The sequence below is a fragment of the Mesocricetus auratus genome, unplaced genomic scaffold (assembly GCF_017639785.1).
Source record: "Mesocricetus auratus isolate SY011 unplaced genomic scaffold, BCM_Maur_2.0 Super-Scaffold_100018, whole genome shotgun sequence".
NCBI classification, from domain to species: domain Eukaryota; kingdom Metazoa; phylum Chordata; class Mammalia; order Rodentia; family Cricetidae; genus Mesocricetus; species Mesocricetus auratus.
The window spans coordinates 20,361,588-20,381,523 of record NW_024429199.1 but is presented as its reverse complement, the minus strand read 5'-3'; the positions used below and the strand labels follow the sequence as shown (position 1 = coordinate 20,381,523).

The 19,936-nt window shown below is 37.0% G+C and overlaps 1 protein-coding gene across 3 annotated transcripts in view; it reads right to left on the bottom strand.

Annotated features, from left to right (window-relative positions):
* Nucleotides 1-19,936, bottom strand: part of Lama2 (laminin subunit alpha 2) — a 549,107-nt gene that overhangs the window by 63,684 nt on the left and 465,487 nt on the right. For 2 of the 3 annotated variants that reach the window (XM_013110210.3, XM_005065788.4), the window contains exons 41-45: nucleotides 19,767-19,869; nucleotides 9,225-9,341; nucleotides 6,902-7,084; nucleotides 5,359-5,364; nucleotides 2,177-2,331 (exon numbers count right to left, since the gene is read on the bottom strand). In XM_013110210.3, the coding sequence (XP_012965664.1) occupies nucleotides 2,177-2,331; nucleotides 5,359-5,364; nucleotides 6,902-7,084; nucleotides 9,225-9,341; nucleotides 19,767-19,869 (564 nt within the window). The remainder of the gene's footprint in view (nucleotides 1-2,176; nucleotides 2,332-5,358; nucleotides 5,365-6,901; nucleotides 7,085-9,224; nucleotides 9,342-19,766; nucleotides 19,870-19,936) is intronic. The other variant, XM_013110209.3, reaches the window with a different exon arrangement.

Sequence of the window (19,936 nt, the reverse complement as noted above, 5' to 3'; positions counted from 1 at the left end):
CAGATGCTGGACACAGAGTCTCAGGGTTTACTCTTTGCTCTGCTGTGTTTCTTCCCTGCTTCACTCCAGTTATTCCTGGTCAGTCTTCTATTCTTCTCCTTCAGAACAGAAATGCTTTTCCTGCATCAATATTTATTAGAAGTATGTATTTTTTTCAAATTTTATTGGGGCTCACCATTCAGAGATAGTCTTGTGTCACAGAAAAGGCTTTATGATAGACCTGAAATTGCTAGAGAATTTGGGGACTTTTGAAGCATTTTATACTTAGAAAGCAGAGAGCCTAATACAGGCACAAGGGTCAGAAGAGTGATATATTTGTCCATCAAGCTCCCAATGAATAAGTTGTGATGACTGACACTGATTTTGAATCACTAAAGAGAGAGCATCTGGCTTGTCTGTAGGTAATCCTCTAGATGAGGTTAATTGAAGACATCCCACTCTAGTGGGGCAGCACCATTTCCTAGGCAGGGGTTCTGAACAGAAGTATGAGGAAAAAGGAATCTGAGCACAAGCGTGCATCCCTCTGACTCTTGACGGTAGTCCCAGAGTGACCAGCTGCTGCCTTCACCCAGTGTGACCAGCTGCTGCCTTCACCCAGTGTGACCAGCTGCTTCCTGCTCCCAGTGTGACCAACTTCTGCCTGTTCCCAGTGTGACCAACTTCTGCCTGTTCCCAGTGTGACCAGCTGCTGCCTGTTCCTATTGTCACTGTCTTCTCTGCCATGATGACCATATTCCTGGGGGTTACAAGTCAAATAAACCCTCCCTTCCTTAAGCTGCGTTTGTTAAGTATCCTTCTGCAGTGATGAAACAAGAAACTACTATAAAGCTCCATTCACCTACTCCATTATCAACTTTCTGAATGTAACACTGGGCTAGTTCATCTTTGTATACTTCACAGGAAAAAATACTGAACATAAGAGGTCTAGTTTCATTGTGTAAGTATCTCAATAAGCTTGTAACACTGGGCTTCATTTTACCATGTGCTTAAGGGACACAGTGATCACTTGTCAATCACACTACATGGTTTTCATGTTACAGTTGAATAGGCATCTTCTCAGACATCATTACTGTTTCTTTTTATCTTATATTACCCACATCTTCTCTAATCCACTGGTTTCTAAGGTTTTCTTTAATAAATATAAGGTACTTTCCACTTGGAACATCATTGTCATGGCCTTGTTTAGATGTCTTAGATACATACAAGGAGGGACAAGTATATACTATCACATACAGATTCTTAGCCACTGCTAAAAATAAAAATGATTATAAATTGATAAATTAATAAGAACTTATTTTCTGACCATCATGGCTACCTTTGTTAAATGAAATTGATTTTTATCTCTAATGTCATCATGGTTTGACTTTATATATTTAAAGTTTCACATTGGCATTTAAGTGTCCCAGTTCAGGACCAGTAAGGAAGTCTTTGACTGCAGCCAGCCTGACAGAGTTAAATTCCTAGGACCTACAGGGTGGAAGGAGAGAGCAGACTTTTAGATTCTGTCCTCAGATCTCTACACCCACACTGAGGCACACACCTACACACAAGCAAAGCAAATAAATAAGCAAAATGTAAACATTCCAGTCCCTTAGTGCATTATTTTTTTTAGAGAGGGTTATCTGTCTGGATAGTTTTCTAGTTAGGTAAATATAAAGCGAAATTTAAAGCCAGCTATTTCCTATTTTTCTCCATAAATATAAAAAGAAGTGCTACAACAAAAGGAAGTTGTTGGGTTTCTTTTAAACAAGCAAAAGCTATATTGTACTTAATTAAAATAATGCTTCTGTTTCTCCTAACCTTGTTTGTGAATTCCGATTGCAAGCCCACTCATTGGACATTTTGTATTTTCCTGAGTAAGACACTCTCATTATTCCTTTTGGTATGCAAGAATAAGCTTTTCATTTGTGTTGTTTGTTTTGGTATATTAAAGCACCAACAAAAATATAAAAGATTTCCCAATTCTCAAACAGTAAGAATGGTTTGTCATTTTCCTGAAATGGTTTTGAAGTCTATAGGAAATAAAGGGCTGCCTCATCCTTCCTACATACCAAAATAACCTTCAGTTCAAGAAGCCAGAGATCATTTATTCAGCAAGTTCATTGGGGAAGACTTTCCCTCTGGGAATAAGAGTAATGCTTATTAGTAGTTCTTAATTCTGAAAATAAGATCTTACAGAATTGGCTTGTTTCCGGGCTTGGTTAATCAGTTCCTTTATTTCGGAGATGTTTTTCTTCAGGTTATCTTCCAATTCCTTGATAGGCTTAACTTTATCTATCAGGCGATCAGCTTCTTGCTCTAGATTTTTCACAGTAGTACCTGCATCTGCAACTGCATAGAACAAAATTTGCATTTCCGTGTGTGGGATGAGCATGTACCCCCCCCCCCACACACATACACAGATACTGGTGCCAGAACAGCAGTGGATTTGCTAATTTATTTCATTTTATACATGTGTCAAAAGCAAGACCATGATGGCTGACAGAGTGCATGAGGCTAACTGTGAATATTTTAGTCAGGATTAAAGCAGGCCAGAGCTGTTAGAGAAAGTTTTTGGCTTTGGGATTTAGATGATAATTGTCATTAAAGATAGAAGATATGATAAGCTTAATTAGTGCTTAAAGCTGACCTTCACAGGAAAATTAAAATGGGGTGTCTTTAAGATATCACCTGCTCTGCCCCACACAAATAACATTAAAATCAAGGTTCTCGAGAAACTTTTTTTTAAATTTTTTCCCTCTTTGTCTTTCTTTGCACATGTTAGAGAAGGAAGCTATGGAGACACAGCTTGAGGAACATTACCTTGTTGAACAACACTTAGGCTGAAGGCCTCTGTTATGCCTTAATTAAACTATTCAATCTTAAGTTCAATTTTGTCTTGTTCATTATACTGCACTGTATATTTGTTAGATTCACATTAAACTGCTCTTTTTGTAGGTTATAGAAAAGATGAATATTGACAGTTTCAAAAGGCTGTACCTGGAAAGAGTTGAAGGTATCTGATACACAGACCTTACGTATGTGCTTCCATGGCAATGGGGGCAGGGTGAGGTATATAAGGTGTAGAAAACCAGTTATTCAACTTCTGGGATACTGACAATCTATACAAATTCTGTCATCTGTTATCTGAGTTTTATTGTTCATCTCCCTGTTATTTTGACTCTGAAGAATTCAGCAGAGTCCAAGGCTACCTGTCCTGCTAGACTATGACAAATCTGCTGCTTGCCTGATGTTGAGCCACTGAGGATTTGTCTTTAGGATTGACAAATGATCATAAACAAACATTCTCTGTTTGGATTCAGCTCACACAGGGTCTCTGTGAGTTGCTTGTCAGCCAATAACTACAGGTGCATCCTGTTTTCTAGTCCGGGCTTATAGCCCGGTCTTGCCCCCCTGGCATCAACCTCTAATTATGAAAACATGAACTCTTACACCTGGGGTTTTGGTTTTTCCACTGTTTTGTAGGTCTGTATATAAGGCAGCTCCCTTCTTAAACTCTCTCTCTCTCTCTCTCTCTCTCTCTCTCTCTCTCTCTCTCTCTCTCTCTCTCTCTCTCTCTCTCTCTCTCTCTCAGCACAAATGGCCAGACATCTTGTATTTCATTTAAATCTCCAGGCTTTCATCTGATATACCAGATTTGTTTGTGGCGCAGGCACCACAATTCTCTTTGGTTTTGTTCATGCTGGAGCCAGAACCCAGGGTCCAGTGCTTGGTAGACAAGCACTGACCATGGAGCTCAGTCCTCAGTCCCACACACCAGCATCTTTAACTGTATTTTGAGTTAGTTGATTTGGATGCATGCTCATTAATGTGGGCTGTATTCTTAGTGGAACTTAAAAAGATAGTGGACTATTGTTAACATTTGTAGGGTTCCTGGATCAAGACTCTAATGTTGTTTTTGTCTATTCATTTTTCTGGAGATGTAGGTTGCCTGGATCAAAGCCTTTGTCATATAAGTAGCATGCCATTGCTACCACGTTATTTTCTGTACTTGTCCTGTGTTTTCTTCCGTCTCACCCTCTAGTGTTATTTTATATTCTATAAATATTCAAGAATTAAGGAAAATGGAGTTTTACAGCTAGATTCACAATAAAGAGAAAGAGGAGTTAAGCTAATGCTACCAAGGCTAAGATAAATACAGGACCCATTTCTCCTACATCTCCGAGAAGCTTTTTCAAATGCTTCAAATAGAACTGGAGGTTCCCTTCCTCCCTTTGCCTCTACTTTTCAAAGCTGTTTAAGCCATGTGGAAATTATCTTCCTGAATCTCTGAAAACTAAGTCACCTATGATGCCGAGTCTAAGGAGTCTTGTATAGTTGTGTTTGAACATATTCTCATTTTCTTCCCTAATTGTCTGAGTAAGTAGATTTTAAAATAGCTTCCCTATTTAGATTTTGATAAATGGATGTTTTTCTGGAAGATTATCATCTGTATGTTGTAGGCTCTGAAATTTACCAGCATGGAGTTTTCCCAAGTAATCTCTTCTTTATTATGTTTTTCTCTATTATCTAATTCTATTGTCTTTAGGAATCACCTGGTTGACCTTTATTTCTTGGTATTAAACTTGTCAACTATCTGTTTATTGTTTTCTATATTCTAATTTATTAATTGGTTAGCTGTTTCTTCATGTGGATTTTATTTTTTTCTAACATACTAATAGAAGGCTTAAGAGTTTTCTTCAGTGTTCATATAGTAATGCAGTTCTTCTGTAATATTTTCTACAGAGGCCATCTTTGGATTTTGATATGTTTGATTTTATTAACATTTCACCTACATATTTGTAGTGCTGTGCTTGGGATGTTCAGCTCAAATTCTGATGTGTGCAAGAGACAATATTTTTATAGTTAAATGAATTGTTCATGTGTATAGAACCAATTTTATTCCAAGAAGAATTGCTTAGAACCAATATAATTATGAGAATAATTACTTAAATGAAGGGAGGGAAAGTGAGCATGGGGTGGGGTGGGGTGGCAACAACACAGTTTATTTTAGCTACTTTAACTCATGTGCAGGGAAGTCATTCAAGCCCAATGGCTGGATTTGAACTATCAGAGACAATGTAGTTATCTCAATCTGTTGCAAAAGTCAGTTTTACACGTCTATGTGGATAAGATTAAATATTTCACCAGGTTTTCATAGGACTATTAAAACCATTTATACTAAATATATCCACACATCAGTCTCATTGGAAGGATATTCTTTTTATATATTGAGTACTAATTGGTGATAGTGTATAGAACAGATATGCAATGTTTAAAGCAGCTCCAACATATGGCCACATGCAAAACTAAAGCTTTTAGCAATAAGTAGAGCAGTATAAGAGTTAAGATAGAGCATACAAATAAGGATATACATACTGATTTCTGCAGGTAATTTCATATGGAAGAAAAAAAATAAATTAGAAAATTCCCGAGGAAATATTTTCTACAGGTATTATAAAGTACCAAAACATGGCACTTTTTAACAAATGTTCTTTACAAATACACTTTATTTTAATTCAAATAAGTATTATCAGATGAAAGGACACAAAACATGATCAAAATATATTTCATGAAAACAATTTAACTTTTAAAAATGGAAAAATACCCTTTAGCAAGCTGTTCACATGGGAGGAAGTGTTACTAAGATCAAAAGAAAATATTTAATTACTATTTATCAATAAATGTTTCTTTTAGCAGAAGATAAAGAAGCAACAGTGTTATGACAGGGATGTCATCAGCTGAGATTAAATCTAAACTAGAACAAAATGATATCTTAAATCATACTCTATGTGAAATAAAACAGCAAATTTACTTTTAATTCTATTTTCTCCTGGTTGAGGAGTGTTGTGATGTATCAGAAGTAATTCAGGTGGGGTTGCTGAAACACATGAGAAGTACTATTTATGCTTATCCCCTATCTTCCTTGAAGAAATGGCAAGGAGCCAGTCTTTCTTCATTCCAGATCTGAAGTCCATCATTTTTGTGTTGACTTTCCCCCTTGCCCAAGAAGCTGTCATGAGCATCCTCCTGAACCACCATCATAACGTGGTCCGTAACATCATAGCATCTTTAACATTTGGGTTGAAGTGAAGACACTCAGATCTGTCCACTCTATAGTCACTACCATTATTATAACACTGCTTCTGTTATCTCTTTGTATAAATATTCTTATACCTTATAAAATGTTGGTAGTCTATTTTATTAAAAGCAAAAATCAAAAAGTAAACAAAAACATAAAAAGCCCTTAAGTATCTTCCTTAGGGAAATTATATACCAATGTAGTATCTTACCATATGATAAAAAGTACCAATGTTTTGTTGACTAGCTAAAATTATAAATCATTACACTGAATTCTCTCAAATTTCTCAATAAATTATAATTAAGCCAATGAGTTTGATGTAATATGTAAGAGATGTGAAGATACGGTTGTTAACAAAATAGATAAACACTTCATTTCCTGGAAATGTTAATTGACTGGACTATAAATAATACATACGGTGAAATTTCAAATGATGCATTTTAAGGTGATATCTTTCTCTAACAGAACAACTAATGAATATACCCTTAAACTCTATGTTCCATGCAACTCCAATCCTAAGCCTAAGTCACCTGTGTGTAACTATGTTTTCAATTACACTAATGGATTAAAAATTTGTGACAGCCACACACCAAACAAACTTCGAGAATTCCCAGCCTCCTCCTGATTGGATAAAAGTAAATGCAAAAGGCACCCAGGCAGAGCTGAGAGACCTGAGGGCTGGAATGGCAGGGCCTGTAATTCTCACACAACCACACCAGGAATGAGGGGGCCACAAGCGTCAGGTCAGGTCTTGATCTAGCTCTCCCACACACGAGTCTAGGCCACTTTCACGGTGTGATGAGATAAATGACACAACCACAGGGAGAAAGGCAATCTTACTGTTTTTGGAAGGATCCTTCACAACCGCATTCGTTTTGGCCACACTGTCTGCTAGTTTATTGTAGTTTTGTTTCAGACCGTCAAGGTTCTGATGCAGGTCTTTAACCTGGGCCAGGACTGCTTTTGCTGTGTCATTGGCTTGTCTGGCTTTCTCTTTGACAGCTTGCAGCTTAGCAGCCGTGTCTGTTGGCACAAATGGGCATGAGAAAGACAACAAAGAAAAGACATTGGTGTTTGCATCCATTGCATCCATGCTCGGCAGAGACAGACTGTGGCTGGCTGACCTCAGGGACGAATTTACACAGGGTAAAAGGCTAAACAGTGTTTCAATCAGCTGTATCAAATGAAGCTTTTTTGTTTTTTAGCTAAATTAAAATATCTCAGGGACCTTTGTGATGAATATGTGATTAGTTTTTAAAATAGCAAAGTGATTATTTTCTAAGTTTGTAGTTAAGGGGTATATTGTGATTTGCTGCTGAGGAATCTATCCGCCTGGTTCATGTAGCTTCATCAAAATTAGATTTAAGATTTAATCTGTAATTCCATAGGAGAAAAATGTATGTGTTTTACTTTTTGGATCTACTTCTTGGAATGTTGCCGTGTTCCTATTTGTTTTCTGTATTGGCGCTTGGTAGGTTCTAAGTAGTCAAGAGGTGCCACGAAAAGTTCATAAAATAAAAGTAACATGGATTTAAATTTTAACATTTCCTATGTTGTATACATGTGTGTCCTTATTTCTGGGTCCTAATTTGAATGTCAAACATAGTTCTGGTGGTTTGCATATAAAATGACTTCTGAAGGTTCCTGTGTTGAGGGACTTGTTGCCAGAGCTGGGACTTTGGGATTGTTTGACCCATGAGGTCTCTGCTTTCATCTATAGATGAATCCATAGATATATTAATAATTTGATGGATTGGGGAGGTGGGAACTGTGAAAGAAGGGGGCACACCTGAAGAAGAGAGTCACTGAAGATATCATTTGAAGGGTTTACATGATTCCTAGCTTCCTTCCTCTGACCCTCTGCTTTCATCTATAGATGAATCCATAGATATATTAATAATTTGATGGATTGGGGAGGTGGGAACTGCGAAAGAAGGGGGCACACCTGAAGAAGAGAGTCACTGAAGATATCATTTGAAGGGTTTACATGATTCCTAGCTTCCTTCCTCTGACCCTCTGCTTTCATCTATAGATGAATCCATAGATATATTAATAATTTGATGGATTGGGGAGGTGGGAACTGTGAAAGAAGGGGGCACACCTGAAGAAGACAGTCACTGAAGATATCATTTGAAGGGTTTACATGATTCCTAGCTTCCTTCCTCTGACCCTCTGTTTTATGACCCCTGTGAGTTAAGTAGCCCATCCTTGGCCACATGCACTCACTACTACCGTACTGTGTCTCATCACACACCCATATCTGAGCAGTCAGTTGACCATAACACTGAAACCATAAGTCAAAGTAAATCTTTTTCTTTACGTTGTTTATATATGATTTTTAAAAAAATTCAGATATATAAAGTGACTAATACAAATGTACAAATATACCCATGCTTGTGTATCTGTAATGGTGGGTGAGGCCACAGGCTATAAAGGTAAATGTCACTTTAGACAACAGCTTTTAGTATTCTATTTCTTATTTGAAAAGTGAAAATAACAATTCTATCCACCCTGGAGAACTAGCATGAGAGATTACATGCTTACCAAATCATATTGATTAGTGAGTACTTATAACGCACTGTAGCCTGTTAGGAAAATATAAAAAGACATTGCCCTGTCCAGAACTAGCATCGAAAAATTATCTTAAATAGTTAAATAGTGTTAAGAGGTTGGATGATATTACAGATATGGGTTGACTGCTACTGTTTTTGAAATCTGGAATAGCTAAGGAGGTCACTTTAGCCAAACAAGACATATGAAATGGCTATAGGCTCTTGTCTGTTGTGTAAGACCCTAATAAATTGTGACTTTGGGTCAGTAAACCAATATAATGGAGAGTAGTTCATGTATGATTTGTTGATTTTATTCTTTCTCACTAATACAAGAATTCTTAGGGATGACAATATAATAAAATGATATATAATAATATTATATCTTTCTTGATATAACATGTTCCCATGCATGCCAGTTAAAGGTAACAAAGGATATCACCATCATATTGTTAAATGTGATTCTGATTCTCAAAAGAATAATTCATAATTAAGAAAACCTTTATCCATTATTTTATGATAGCAGAAATGTAATGTTAGGAAATGGTAAAAGCTACCAAGATTCTTCTGTATTTCAGGTAACCTGATGTAGAGGGAGGGACAAGGATGCTTACCATTTGGAATGACTGATAACTTGCCCAAAGTGTCATTCAAAGCCCTTAGGAGATCACCATTCCTAGCATCAGCAGCTTCTAATCTGGTTTTCAGGTCATTTAGATCATTGTGATTTTCTGTGAACATAAGCCCCCAAAAGACACAGTGACTTACATTATTCTTGAATGTGAAAATTTCATTAACCTTAACACACAGTTAACAAAAAGCAAGAAGATATAATTCATTTATTATCTTCTACTCAACCACACATTACTGCATTAAGTACATATATTTATGATCATTTGGTACTTCAGAATGGTTAGCCATCTTATTTTCCTCTTGGTATTTGGTCTCTGTGACTTCATTCAATGATTTCCTATAGGTTAGAATCCTCCACAATTCAACCTGCAAGTGAAATTTGATGATATTCTCTTGACCTTCCTCCACTGTTTTTTACATATTCAAATTTTATTATCAACAATGGATTATTGGGTTAGCTTTTCAAAATCTTATATATAATCATAGATAAGAATATTCTATTTCAGTAAACACAACTGAGCATTATAGTATTATTTGGAACAGAAATAAAAATTAAAGCAAAGGAAAAGCAATACAACACAGATAAACCTGTCATTTTTCATAGAGAAAGAAATACGTTTTTTACAAATTCCCTCCAAAAACTTCACTAAAGCTTTTTGTCTTGCTGCATTAGCTTACGTTATCTTACATTCAAAATCATTACTTTCAAGTGATCATTTAATATTAAATGTGTACATATTGTCTTCTTTATCTTGTTTTTTTATATTAGCTTTTTTTGGCTGTAGGTTAGCTTTTGTTGTTGAAAGAACTGTGTGGTTTACATTTTAGCAATGTCAAAAAATTTGAAATCGCTTAGAGGGGAAAAAAAAGGTAAGCTTAGTAATCTTATTGAGGACCAATGAACATAAGCATATGTGGGGACTCCTTACTAATTTTCTGACATCCAGGGTTATTTCAAATAAAACACATATGTCTAAAGATTCAAAGTAAATATCAATCTTGATCATATGTGAACACCATGAGCTACACTAACAACTGGCCTAGCAAGAAGACCACCTACCAATGCAAAAGTGGCACAAACGTCATGGTAGGAACTACCTGCTTCTACTGCTTCGATTTAAGATTTACTTCACTCTACAGGATGCAGCTCATAGCTGGCACTATTACTGAAACCAAGAAGCTTTTGCTAGTCAGATCATAGGCCTTAGGTGAGAACCTACTGTTATTTTTCAACTAACTGGTTACAGTACTAACCTGGCTACTAATGACTTAATCGCTATACCCATAGATGGTTGTATCTCATCAGAAGCCTCTCTAGCTTCTTTTTGTAATGGATGCTAATTAAAACTGGTCAAATTACAGAGAATAAGAGACTTCAGAATACAGGGGCATCTATATCACACTCCTCTTTCCAAGGCTCAAGGGTTACTGAGGAAGACGGAGTAAAAAAAAAAACGGTAAGAACTAAAGGTGATAGAGTGATGGCTGGGAGGAAACAGTTTCTTACAGGCCACACAGAAGTTGCACATATGAGCTCACAGTGGTTTTGATAGCATGCATCAGACTTGCATATGTTCAAGTCAGATATAATCCCAGCATGGAAAGGGGGGGTGAGCACAAAGTCTCATGCTAAGGAGCTATTGGCAACTTGGGGCAAAATAAAAGAAAATAATTTTCTTTATAGGTGTGGCTCCTGATACGGCAACCATGCTCCACTGAAGAGCCACACATCCAAGAGTATAAGACCAGCAAAAACTGGATTTGATGGGTTTTAAAATTATGAGACAGAAATTTGGGTATGTGAAGAAAAGGGGTATGGATCTGAGAGGAGTTTGAAGAGGGGTTGACCATAATCAAAATACATCGTATGAAATTTTCCAGAAACCAATAAAACTGAAAGGAAAAGTCTGATAATACCAAGCGTTCACAAGAGTGTTGGAAGTGAAAAATGTTTGACAATGCTGCTTTTCTGAAAGCACTTAAATAAATTTATCAGAATTTAAAAATCGAAATGGGTTTGGTTTGGCATCTCTCTTTTCAGAGCTCAGGATTGAATTAGGACCTTACACATGTTAAGCAAATACTCTAGCACTGGGCTTCATCCCCAGCCCTAGGACCAGCAGTTCTACTGCGATACTTACCTTACTCTTCTGTGTGTGGCACAAGCCTGAAACCTCAGCACTGCAGAGGCCGAGTTAAGAGAATTGTAGATGAGTGGGTACAAGATACAGAACAAAAACTGAAGTGTGTTAGTGTATGTCATCTGTAATATACATTAGATCTTTGTCACAGAAAAAGAAGAAAATGTTAAATAATTTGGTTAAGACTATTTTTATATCAGTATAGCATGTCCATACAATAATATGGATGGCACAGCCTTTAACGAAGAATTATATGAGTATATGTGGGTGTATTATGATCCTTAAAATTTTCCCATGAAGAAGTAAGATACACTGTGATGGTTTGGATGAGAATAACCCCCATAGACTTATATATTTGAAAGCTTGTTCCTCATTTGGTGGAGCTGTTTGAGAAAGATGTTGGGGGTAGCCTTGTTGGAGAATGCACATCACCGGGGGGTGAGTTTGTGGTTTCAAAAGCCCATGTAATTCCCAGTGTCTCCCACTCTCTGCTTAGTGGCTGTGTCTCAGGGTGTGAGCTCTCAGCTACTGCCTCAGCGCTATGACTGCTGCCTTGCCCATTCTGATGGTCATGGACTCTAACCCTCTGAAACTTTGAGTGATAAACAAACTATTTTTACTATATGTTGTCTTATCACAGCAATATAAAAGTAACTAAGGCATACACCATTGCAAATCAAGGCATATATGCAGTAATTTGGCAGGACAGAGGCTGGAAACTAGGTGGGAAAGAATATACTAGAAAATGTCAGCTGCACTTATGATAGGAACTAGGAATCAATAGAGAAGTAACAGTTTCAAAAACAGGAAACTAAAACTTCTTATTTTGTATCTGGTTGTACTAGTGAAAAATTTCTCTGTGTGTATTGCTGTTCTTTGATCTTTTTAAGAAAGTGTATTTAAGTGCTAGGAAAACTGTCATCTTGGTAGTACTTGTCAACATGAGGACAGTTACTTTTTATCAATCCCTGTACCTGGAGTGATCAGGTCAGGGGAGAATATGCTCCTCAGAAAAGAGCCAGATTGCTTTAGCTGGACTGTGCCTGCCCCTCTCTCGGCCGTGCACAGGGCTGTTGTAGGACCTGTGCCAAAAACAACCAACTGAAGAGTCATCATCCTGTCCTCCATTGACCTTCTTCTGGAAAGAATACAAGGGAAGGAAGACAGATAATTCTGAGCTTGCAGTGCTCTGGACATGAACAAGTCCTGGACATATTAATGATCCTCTCCGATGCACATAAAGGCTTTTATAGGCAGCCCAATTAAACCACCACCATAATCCATAAGCAGCCACAACTATAGCGCAGATTATGCTGAAATAATAACATCATTTTGCGAAAGGTGCTTCACTCTGTGATCCAAGACAAAGACCTAATACTATAAAAAACAAAGCATAAACCAGCCCAGCAAAGCACACCTCTAAAACATCAATATGTTCATTCATGCCACTAATATATTACTATTTTCAATTTTGCTCTCTCAAATGTACTTTCCAAGTAATTGAATTTTCTTCTCCATCAATCACAGCTCATCATTTCTTTAACACTTCTGCTGTTTTCAGTGGTAGTACTAAGATAAAGTTATTGAATAGTTATCCAATCCTCTTATGTGAAATAGATCTAGTCTGGTGATCAGGGCACCGTCTATGTGGGTCCCTGGGATTAAGGGGTTGCTCTGCCACTGGGAACCTGGAGGTCTTAATCTATTAAGGAAATAGAACTGTGAGCATTCCATCTCCTACTTTCCTGACTGGATTTTATATTTTTACACAACAAAATATTCAAATTCTCTAGCAAGCAAGGTATTAATGTATAATAAAAAGAAAAGAAGCCAATAACTTAAAGAGTGTCACTGGGTTTATACCATTTTCATGTCTGAGAAATTCTGTTGGTTTTTCAGAAGAAAGAGTAACTGAAGAATATCTTCACTGATACCCTTCAAAGTCTATTTCAAGACTATTATCACTATCATTTGCTTTCTGTACTAGAAAATAAAGTATATAAAATTCAAAATTAATGCATATACTCTGACTTTGGATTTTAATATTTTAGCTGTTTTACTCTGGCTTCTTAATTATCCCTTCTGACAATGCTCAGTTGAACACAGTGAAGCACAGATTCCGAGATGGAAGACGCAAGTGCAGCAGGAAAGAGAAAGTTGAGAACTGCAGTGTTGACTTGAAATGAAGCTATGTGAGGTCTAAGAGAACCACAGCTCTGCCATGATAAAGAATTCACATGGTCCAACTTGAATTAGAGCATGGTGGAGGAAACAGAATCACTGGTTGTAAAAAGAAGCCCTTACGTAAGTCTTTTAACTTTTGGAGAATAAGAGGAGGACAGGGGCTGCATGGTATGGGCCTGCATTTTCCTGTCTGTGGAAAAACAACATCCAGTAAACAGTAGCCATATCTTTCTCCATCTCCATCTTCTTTCTGAGGGCCGCATCCACCATGCCTCGAATTCTCTCTCTCTCTCTCTCTCTCTCTCTCTCTCTCTCTCTCTCTCTCTCTCTCTCTCTCTCTCTCTCTCTCTCTCTCTCTCAGCACTTTCACGTAGGAGACCGTGTTCCATGCATGAGCTGGATAAAGACGGAGTTCATAAAGTGAAGAGCAGTGAAGCAACTCAGGCAGTGAGAACATGCCAGGCAGTGCAATTGCCTTTGTTGTGGAAGGAGGCTCACCGGGCAGGGTTGGAAACAACATCTACACTGGTGCCTTCTCAGGTTTCCCATGTACCTGGGACAGTGCCTGTGGGTCCTTTCTTTACACCTGTTCTAGAGCTCAAGATAGTTTATGTTCTTGAATTTCATTTTGCTGTTCTCTGAGGTAGGACATGTGGAGAATATGGGAAAGTATCTGACATGAATTGTTTAGGAGTGAGTTCAGCTTGTTGTATGGGCCAAGATTTAGGGGGAAACATCCATGAAAAACAGATTGTCTCTTCACTTGCTTAATCGACCACACGTAATAACAGAAACAATAGAAGCAATGGGAACTTCGGACTCAGAGTGCTTTGTACTTATTTCAAAGGTTAAGTGATTTTGCAAAACAGTGAATAAGGGTTCAAAACTAAATAATACCAAGAGATTTTGAGTAAGTGAAGTAACAGTGTCTTAGATCTCTAAAAGTTCACTTCTCCCTAAAGTCATTTGCTTCAAAGTCTCTGACTGTTCCTGCTATTTTGTGATTTTTACTATAACTAAATATACTGATAAAATTATCTATCTTCTTTTAAAATAGCCAATTCTTTAGTTAAACCAATGCAAACATTTTACATTGTTTTTGATCAATGGTTTATTTGTTTATTTCTTTTTTATTTGTGTTTTTAATTTTGTGGTGTTGGAAGTTGTACACAGAATCTCATGCACCTTATCACACAGGAAAGAAGACTGTAAAAATGATTGCTAATAATGTAAAGTTTGAAATTGAAATGTTGGCCTGAGAGGCTAGCACAAACCCTTAATAGTATGATCTTCCTTTAACGATTTAAGGCAACCTGCAAAGATTTAGCTTACGTTAACTAAAGTAATAAGTTTTCCTTCAATATTTTAGAACTTTCTTTCCTTACCTATCTAGAAGATAATGTTAAGAGAGAAGGTTAAATTAGTCACATAGATTTTAGCAGATTTGATACTGACCAAGCCCATTTATATACCTAAAATGCACTGAATTAGATATATTAATTTCTAGCTTATATGTTATGTATAAATCATCACATGAATATATGACTGTCTACAGTATATAGTTTTACAGTCCCTCAGGTACTTGGGACCTTCAAGATGTGTATTTGCTTAGTTGTCAAGACAAATCAGAAAAAAGGCTGAGATCAGATCTTCTGCATGGTAGAACACCCCTGTACCACAATAATTTCTGAACCAAGTACAGAACACCAAATGAGCCTCATCAGAATCTTAGGCTAGTTTGTGATTTTATCATTTTTTCCTCAAAATCTTTTAAATATAAGGTAATTTCACTTTTATGATATTTTGATCTCCTATAGATTTTGATCTCCTATATAAGTATGTATCTCTATCTATATCATTTGTCTATAATCTATCTACCTGTACATTTTATGTTATTTGCAAAGCACTCGTTGGTCCAAATTAGGACTTCTAGAAATGGGGACAGTGATTTCCAAAGAGCTGTTAGCTACAACTGCTGTGCTCTTTCTCCCACCTGAGGATCATAGCAGACATCTTCTGACAGGAGGGAGAGATATGTGTTTGGTGATGGGTTTTCTTGATGTTTAAGATGTGGAGGTAGAGATACTTCTGTTTGCACCAAGATTAATAAAACTCAATGGCAAGACTTGAGCTCCATATGGTATTCCTGATTGAAAGCCTGTAGACTTGTTTTGGGTTAGCTAGTAAGGACATTGAATTTCAAAGCCTTTAAATAGGATAGGTTTCTCTGATTTAATACAAGCCCCACCTCCCTTGAGTTATCAGGAAGTTGAAGGTTTTGTGTTTATCCCACTATATCTAAACTGATTGGGAAATTTCCTCCATCCTCCTGGAATCTTAGATTCTGGTTTTAAACATGGAGGCGAGCCTGGGTAATTTCCAGGTAAGACACCCAATTTAATTTTGCAGGCCCCCATCTCTAGTTAGGATGGCACTAATGAACTTCATGAAGGTTTGCTGACAAAATGAGGCAGAGACTTGGCATCCAAGTCCCACTTTCAGGGAAGATCATCCCCATGGCTAGGACCTCAATGTTGCCAAAATTTTGCTGTTTTTTCCTCCTAACATGACTGCATCTCAGTTATGTTCTCTTGATTTTCACTGTTCACATCCAAAGCAGTGAACAAAATTTTGTAAGAGGAATCAACACTTTTAATGGGAAAATATGAGACAGCATGGTGGCCAGGGGACACAGACTAATTTCTTCTACTTATTGCCAATTCTCTGTCAACAAAGCAGGATTTATTTGCCTTTCATACATGCACCTATAGAAAATCCTATGCAGGCAAATGACAATATGTGAATTAAAAAGGGAGGTAACTTTAATAATATAAGAGTTATTTAATCCAAATTAAATGACTATGTCATACTTAACAGGCCCACAGTACTCCCATTTATTAGCAAGGGTATAAAATATGTAATGAAGTAAAATAAAATCTTTTTCTAATATAAATCATAACAGAGCCTCAAATGATAAGTATCACAAATGTATTATCTCCATTGTCTCAACAGTTTTCTGATACACTTGTGAGAACTGCATGCCTGAGTACCTGATGTACCATAGTTCAGAAAGAAGGTATTGACTGGGGTGATGAATGTTAACAGTGGGAACATAGATTTTCCCTGTTCCATGTATTGCACAGTACTGAATATCTAGGAATTCTCAGATTTATTAATATATTTATTATTCTCGAGTTTAGAATAATCCTTTAATTTCATGTTACCAATTTTAATATATTGAACAATTACTTATTTTCATAAGTAGTTAAATTCACTTACCTTGGGCAAAGCCAACAATTAGAGGCAAACCAGGAAGTGAATAAAATTGAAAAGTGACTCCAGTGAGTGAGGTACATAAAATTTTAACATTCACATAGTTTCCACACCATAAACTACCCCATTCTTTGCCTGTGTACATATTCTATGAGAACCCCAACTGACTATTTTATTGACAAAATTTCCTGTTCTCTGCAAAGTGATATTCACCTGGTGGCATTAATTCATCTTCTGACCCTTTCAACGATTAATTTGTCCCTTGCCTCAAATTATCAACAAAATGATTTTTATCTCCACAGACATTCTACTAGTACATTATAGACTGCCTTCAAAGCTCCAACCATGTGCAAGGGCAAATTTACTTTTAACAGATGTATATTCAAAAATTAAAAAGCAAAACAAATTGCTCCTGGCAAGTTCAGACTCCCTCAAGGCAAGGACAGCATAAAAATAGCAGGGAGTAGCAGTAAGTCATTTGTGACCAGAATACAGGAATAAACTGAGCTGTACTGACTTGAACAAGCAACAAATTAGAAATATGGAGGGCATGCTGGCCCCACCATTTTTATTCCTTCTAACTCCAGGCGCCACAGAGAGAGAAATGACTAAATCTCTATTTTAATAGCTGCTGTCAAGAGTTTTGCTCTGCAGAGCCTATTTCAACAGTTCCTCGTGGTAATATATGGCATTTCCCTGATTAACAGCCATTTTATAACCTGTGTAATTGGCCACAAATCAGGAGAATGTCATAACGTAGCAAGAAAACATTCCCATCTCCGTCATGGCCTTGGCTTGGTTTTCTGTGGGAATTATTGCTTGAGTAGTTTGTAGGTTTTCATTACTTTAAATAATGAACTACCTGAAGTACAAAAAAGTACATTTAAACTGATGAACATTTCTATTCCTAACCCTTTCTGTTGCCTCAGTCCTCAGATTTTCCAAATGAAATTGTATCCTTTTATGTGTAATGTTAGGGTTTCAGGGAAACAGGGTCAAAGACAGGATTGGGCACAGTGTAAAGTATGCACAGTATTCAGTTTAGCAATGAAAACTCGGTACTCAAAATAGAAGTAATTTCGCGGAATATATATGTTTTTGGAGATATGGTGTCATGAAGTTCAGGCTGGCCTCAAATTTCCTATCTAACCAAGGTTGACTTTGAACTTCTGATCTTCATAACTCTACATCTCCCATGCTGAGATGACAGCTATGCACAACCACACTCCGTATATGAGGATCTAGGGGCTGAATCCAGGACGTCAAACACAATAGACAAGCAGTAGTTACCAGTAGTCACCCCAACTTTTATAACATCAAAATTAGCACAAAGAAAATTCATGAAGAGTAATATGTCAAATGCTTGAATAAAGAAAAAGTCTGGCTCTGTATTTGTACATGAACTTTAATGCTTGACAAAAACTCTAGCCTCTTGCATAGGGATTGGATAGGAAAGAGTGGCCGCAAAGGAATTGGGTCAATTCTAATTGTACAATAAGAAAACAGTTCATGGGTCTTTACAGTCAATCTTTTGCTGTAGCACTTTGATACCAGGACTGTGGAATGCACAGTCCAAAGCATTTTGGTATCAAAATGAGTAATAACAGAAATGGCTCTTGTAATTCCTTATCAGTTGCTAAAGGGGTTCAAGATATTTTACTTTAAGGCATGCCAAATATCTACTATATCAAACTTCATATTTTCAAACGCAAGTAAAACTTAATTTATAAATCTGTCATCTTTATTTCTAATTTTTTTTACTTAAAATCAGTAATTGCTTCATAATTTGAAGTAGGCTGCATGTCATACATTATAAGCTCAATGCTTAAAAAGAACCTTGTGTCTTTCTTGAGGAAAAAAAGACTGTATCAGCAATGGTTTGGCAGGTCTATGAGAAAGGCTGAATAGGCAGGTTAAGTGTGAATTAGATATTCCATTGTTTCTTACAGAAGATATCTCAGCAAAGATTGTTTCAGTATTTTTTTTCAAACAGAGTCTCATAGTTATTTAATTGTTGTTTGATGGACTGAGTAAGTGACTGAAGAACTAAGGACGGAACCTGGGACTTTGTGTACAGGAACTGAGTCCTCTATCAATGAGCCATGGCCCCGGCTCAAGGACTTAAGTAGTTTGGTCTGATCTTGAACTTGCCATCCTCTTGCCCATTCTACTCAGCATCTATAATGCTGCTGAACTAAAATGTGATGCTTTGTTATAAGGTTTGTTGATGCAGAAATACAGGAGAATGTGCAAATTTAAGGAGATGGAATACCACTATGACCCTATGGCACCTTGGGATGACAGTATATGTGAGGGTCCATGTGTAGCTATGTTTGGGAGGTGGATGAAAGTCAGATGATGCCAAGGCATGAGGCTAGAGAAACAGGCAAAAAGGATCGAGAAACAGGTGGTACTTGAGTGAAATGATAGACACAATAGCTTACACTGATAGCAGCCATGCTTACAAACGTTGATAATGTCTCAGAGTAGAAACCGCTTTGTACACTTTTATGTCTTTAATTAAGAAGACAATACATGACTATTTTGTAAATGTTTAAAGACTCCAGAACCTATTGTCAAAACTGAAGATTTCACTAACACATTCATGCCACATTGTCCTAGCTCAGCATTTACTTGAATTTTATTTTTAAAACCACATCAAATGGAGTTTAGCAGCTTACAGCTTTATAACACTGAAAATTTCTGTTTTAGATAGGTGAAACAATGCTGTAGACATTAGGTTAAAATTATGAAAATTTGCTTGGTGAAGCTTGAAGACTAAGTATTGTCAGGCCTGTGAGAAAGGTCAGTTATATTGTGTATATAAGTCACAGCTCACAGTTTCATTTTTTAACAGTGTGGTGTAGTCTCCTCCCATTATAATGCTATTAACCTCAACATAATAGAAACAATGACCACACTAACCTTTCACATCATTTGCTAGCTTCTTGGCCTCATTAAGGATCCTGAAGCTTTTCTGAAGGGAGCCTTTGGCATCTTCCTTTAATAAGCCCCGAGGACTTGTTGCCTGTGGATAGAAGAAAAGGTGTCACGTTTTAAACCACAGCGTGGTAAGGCACAGAAGGCAGCAGATA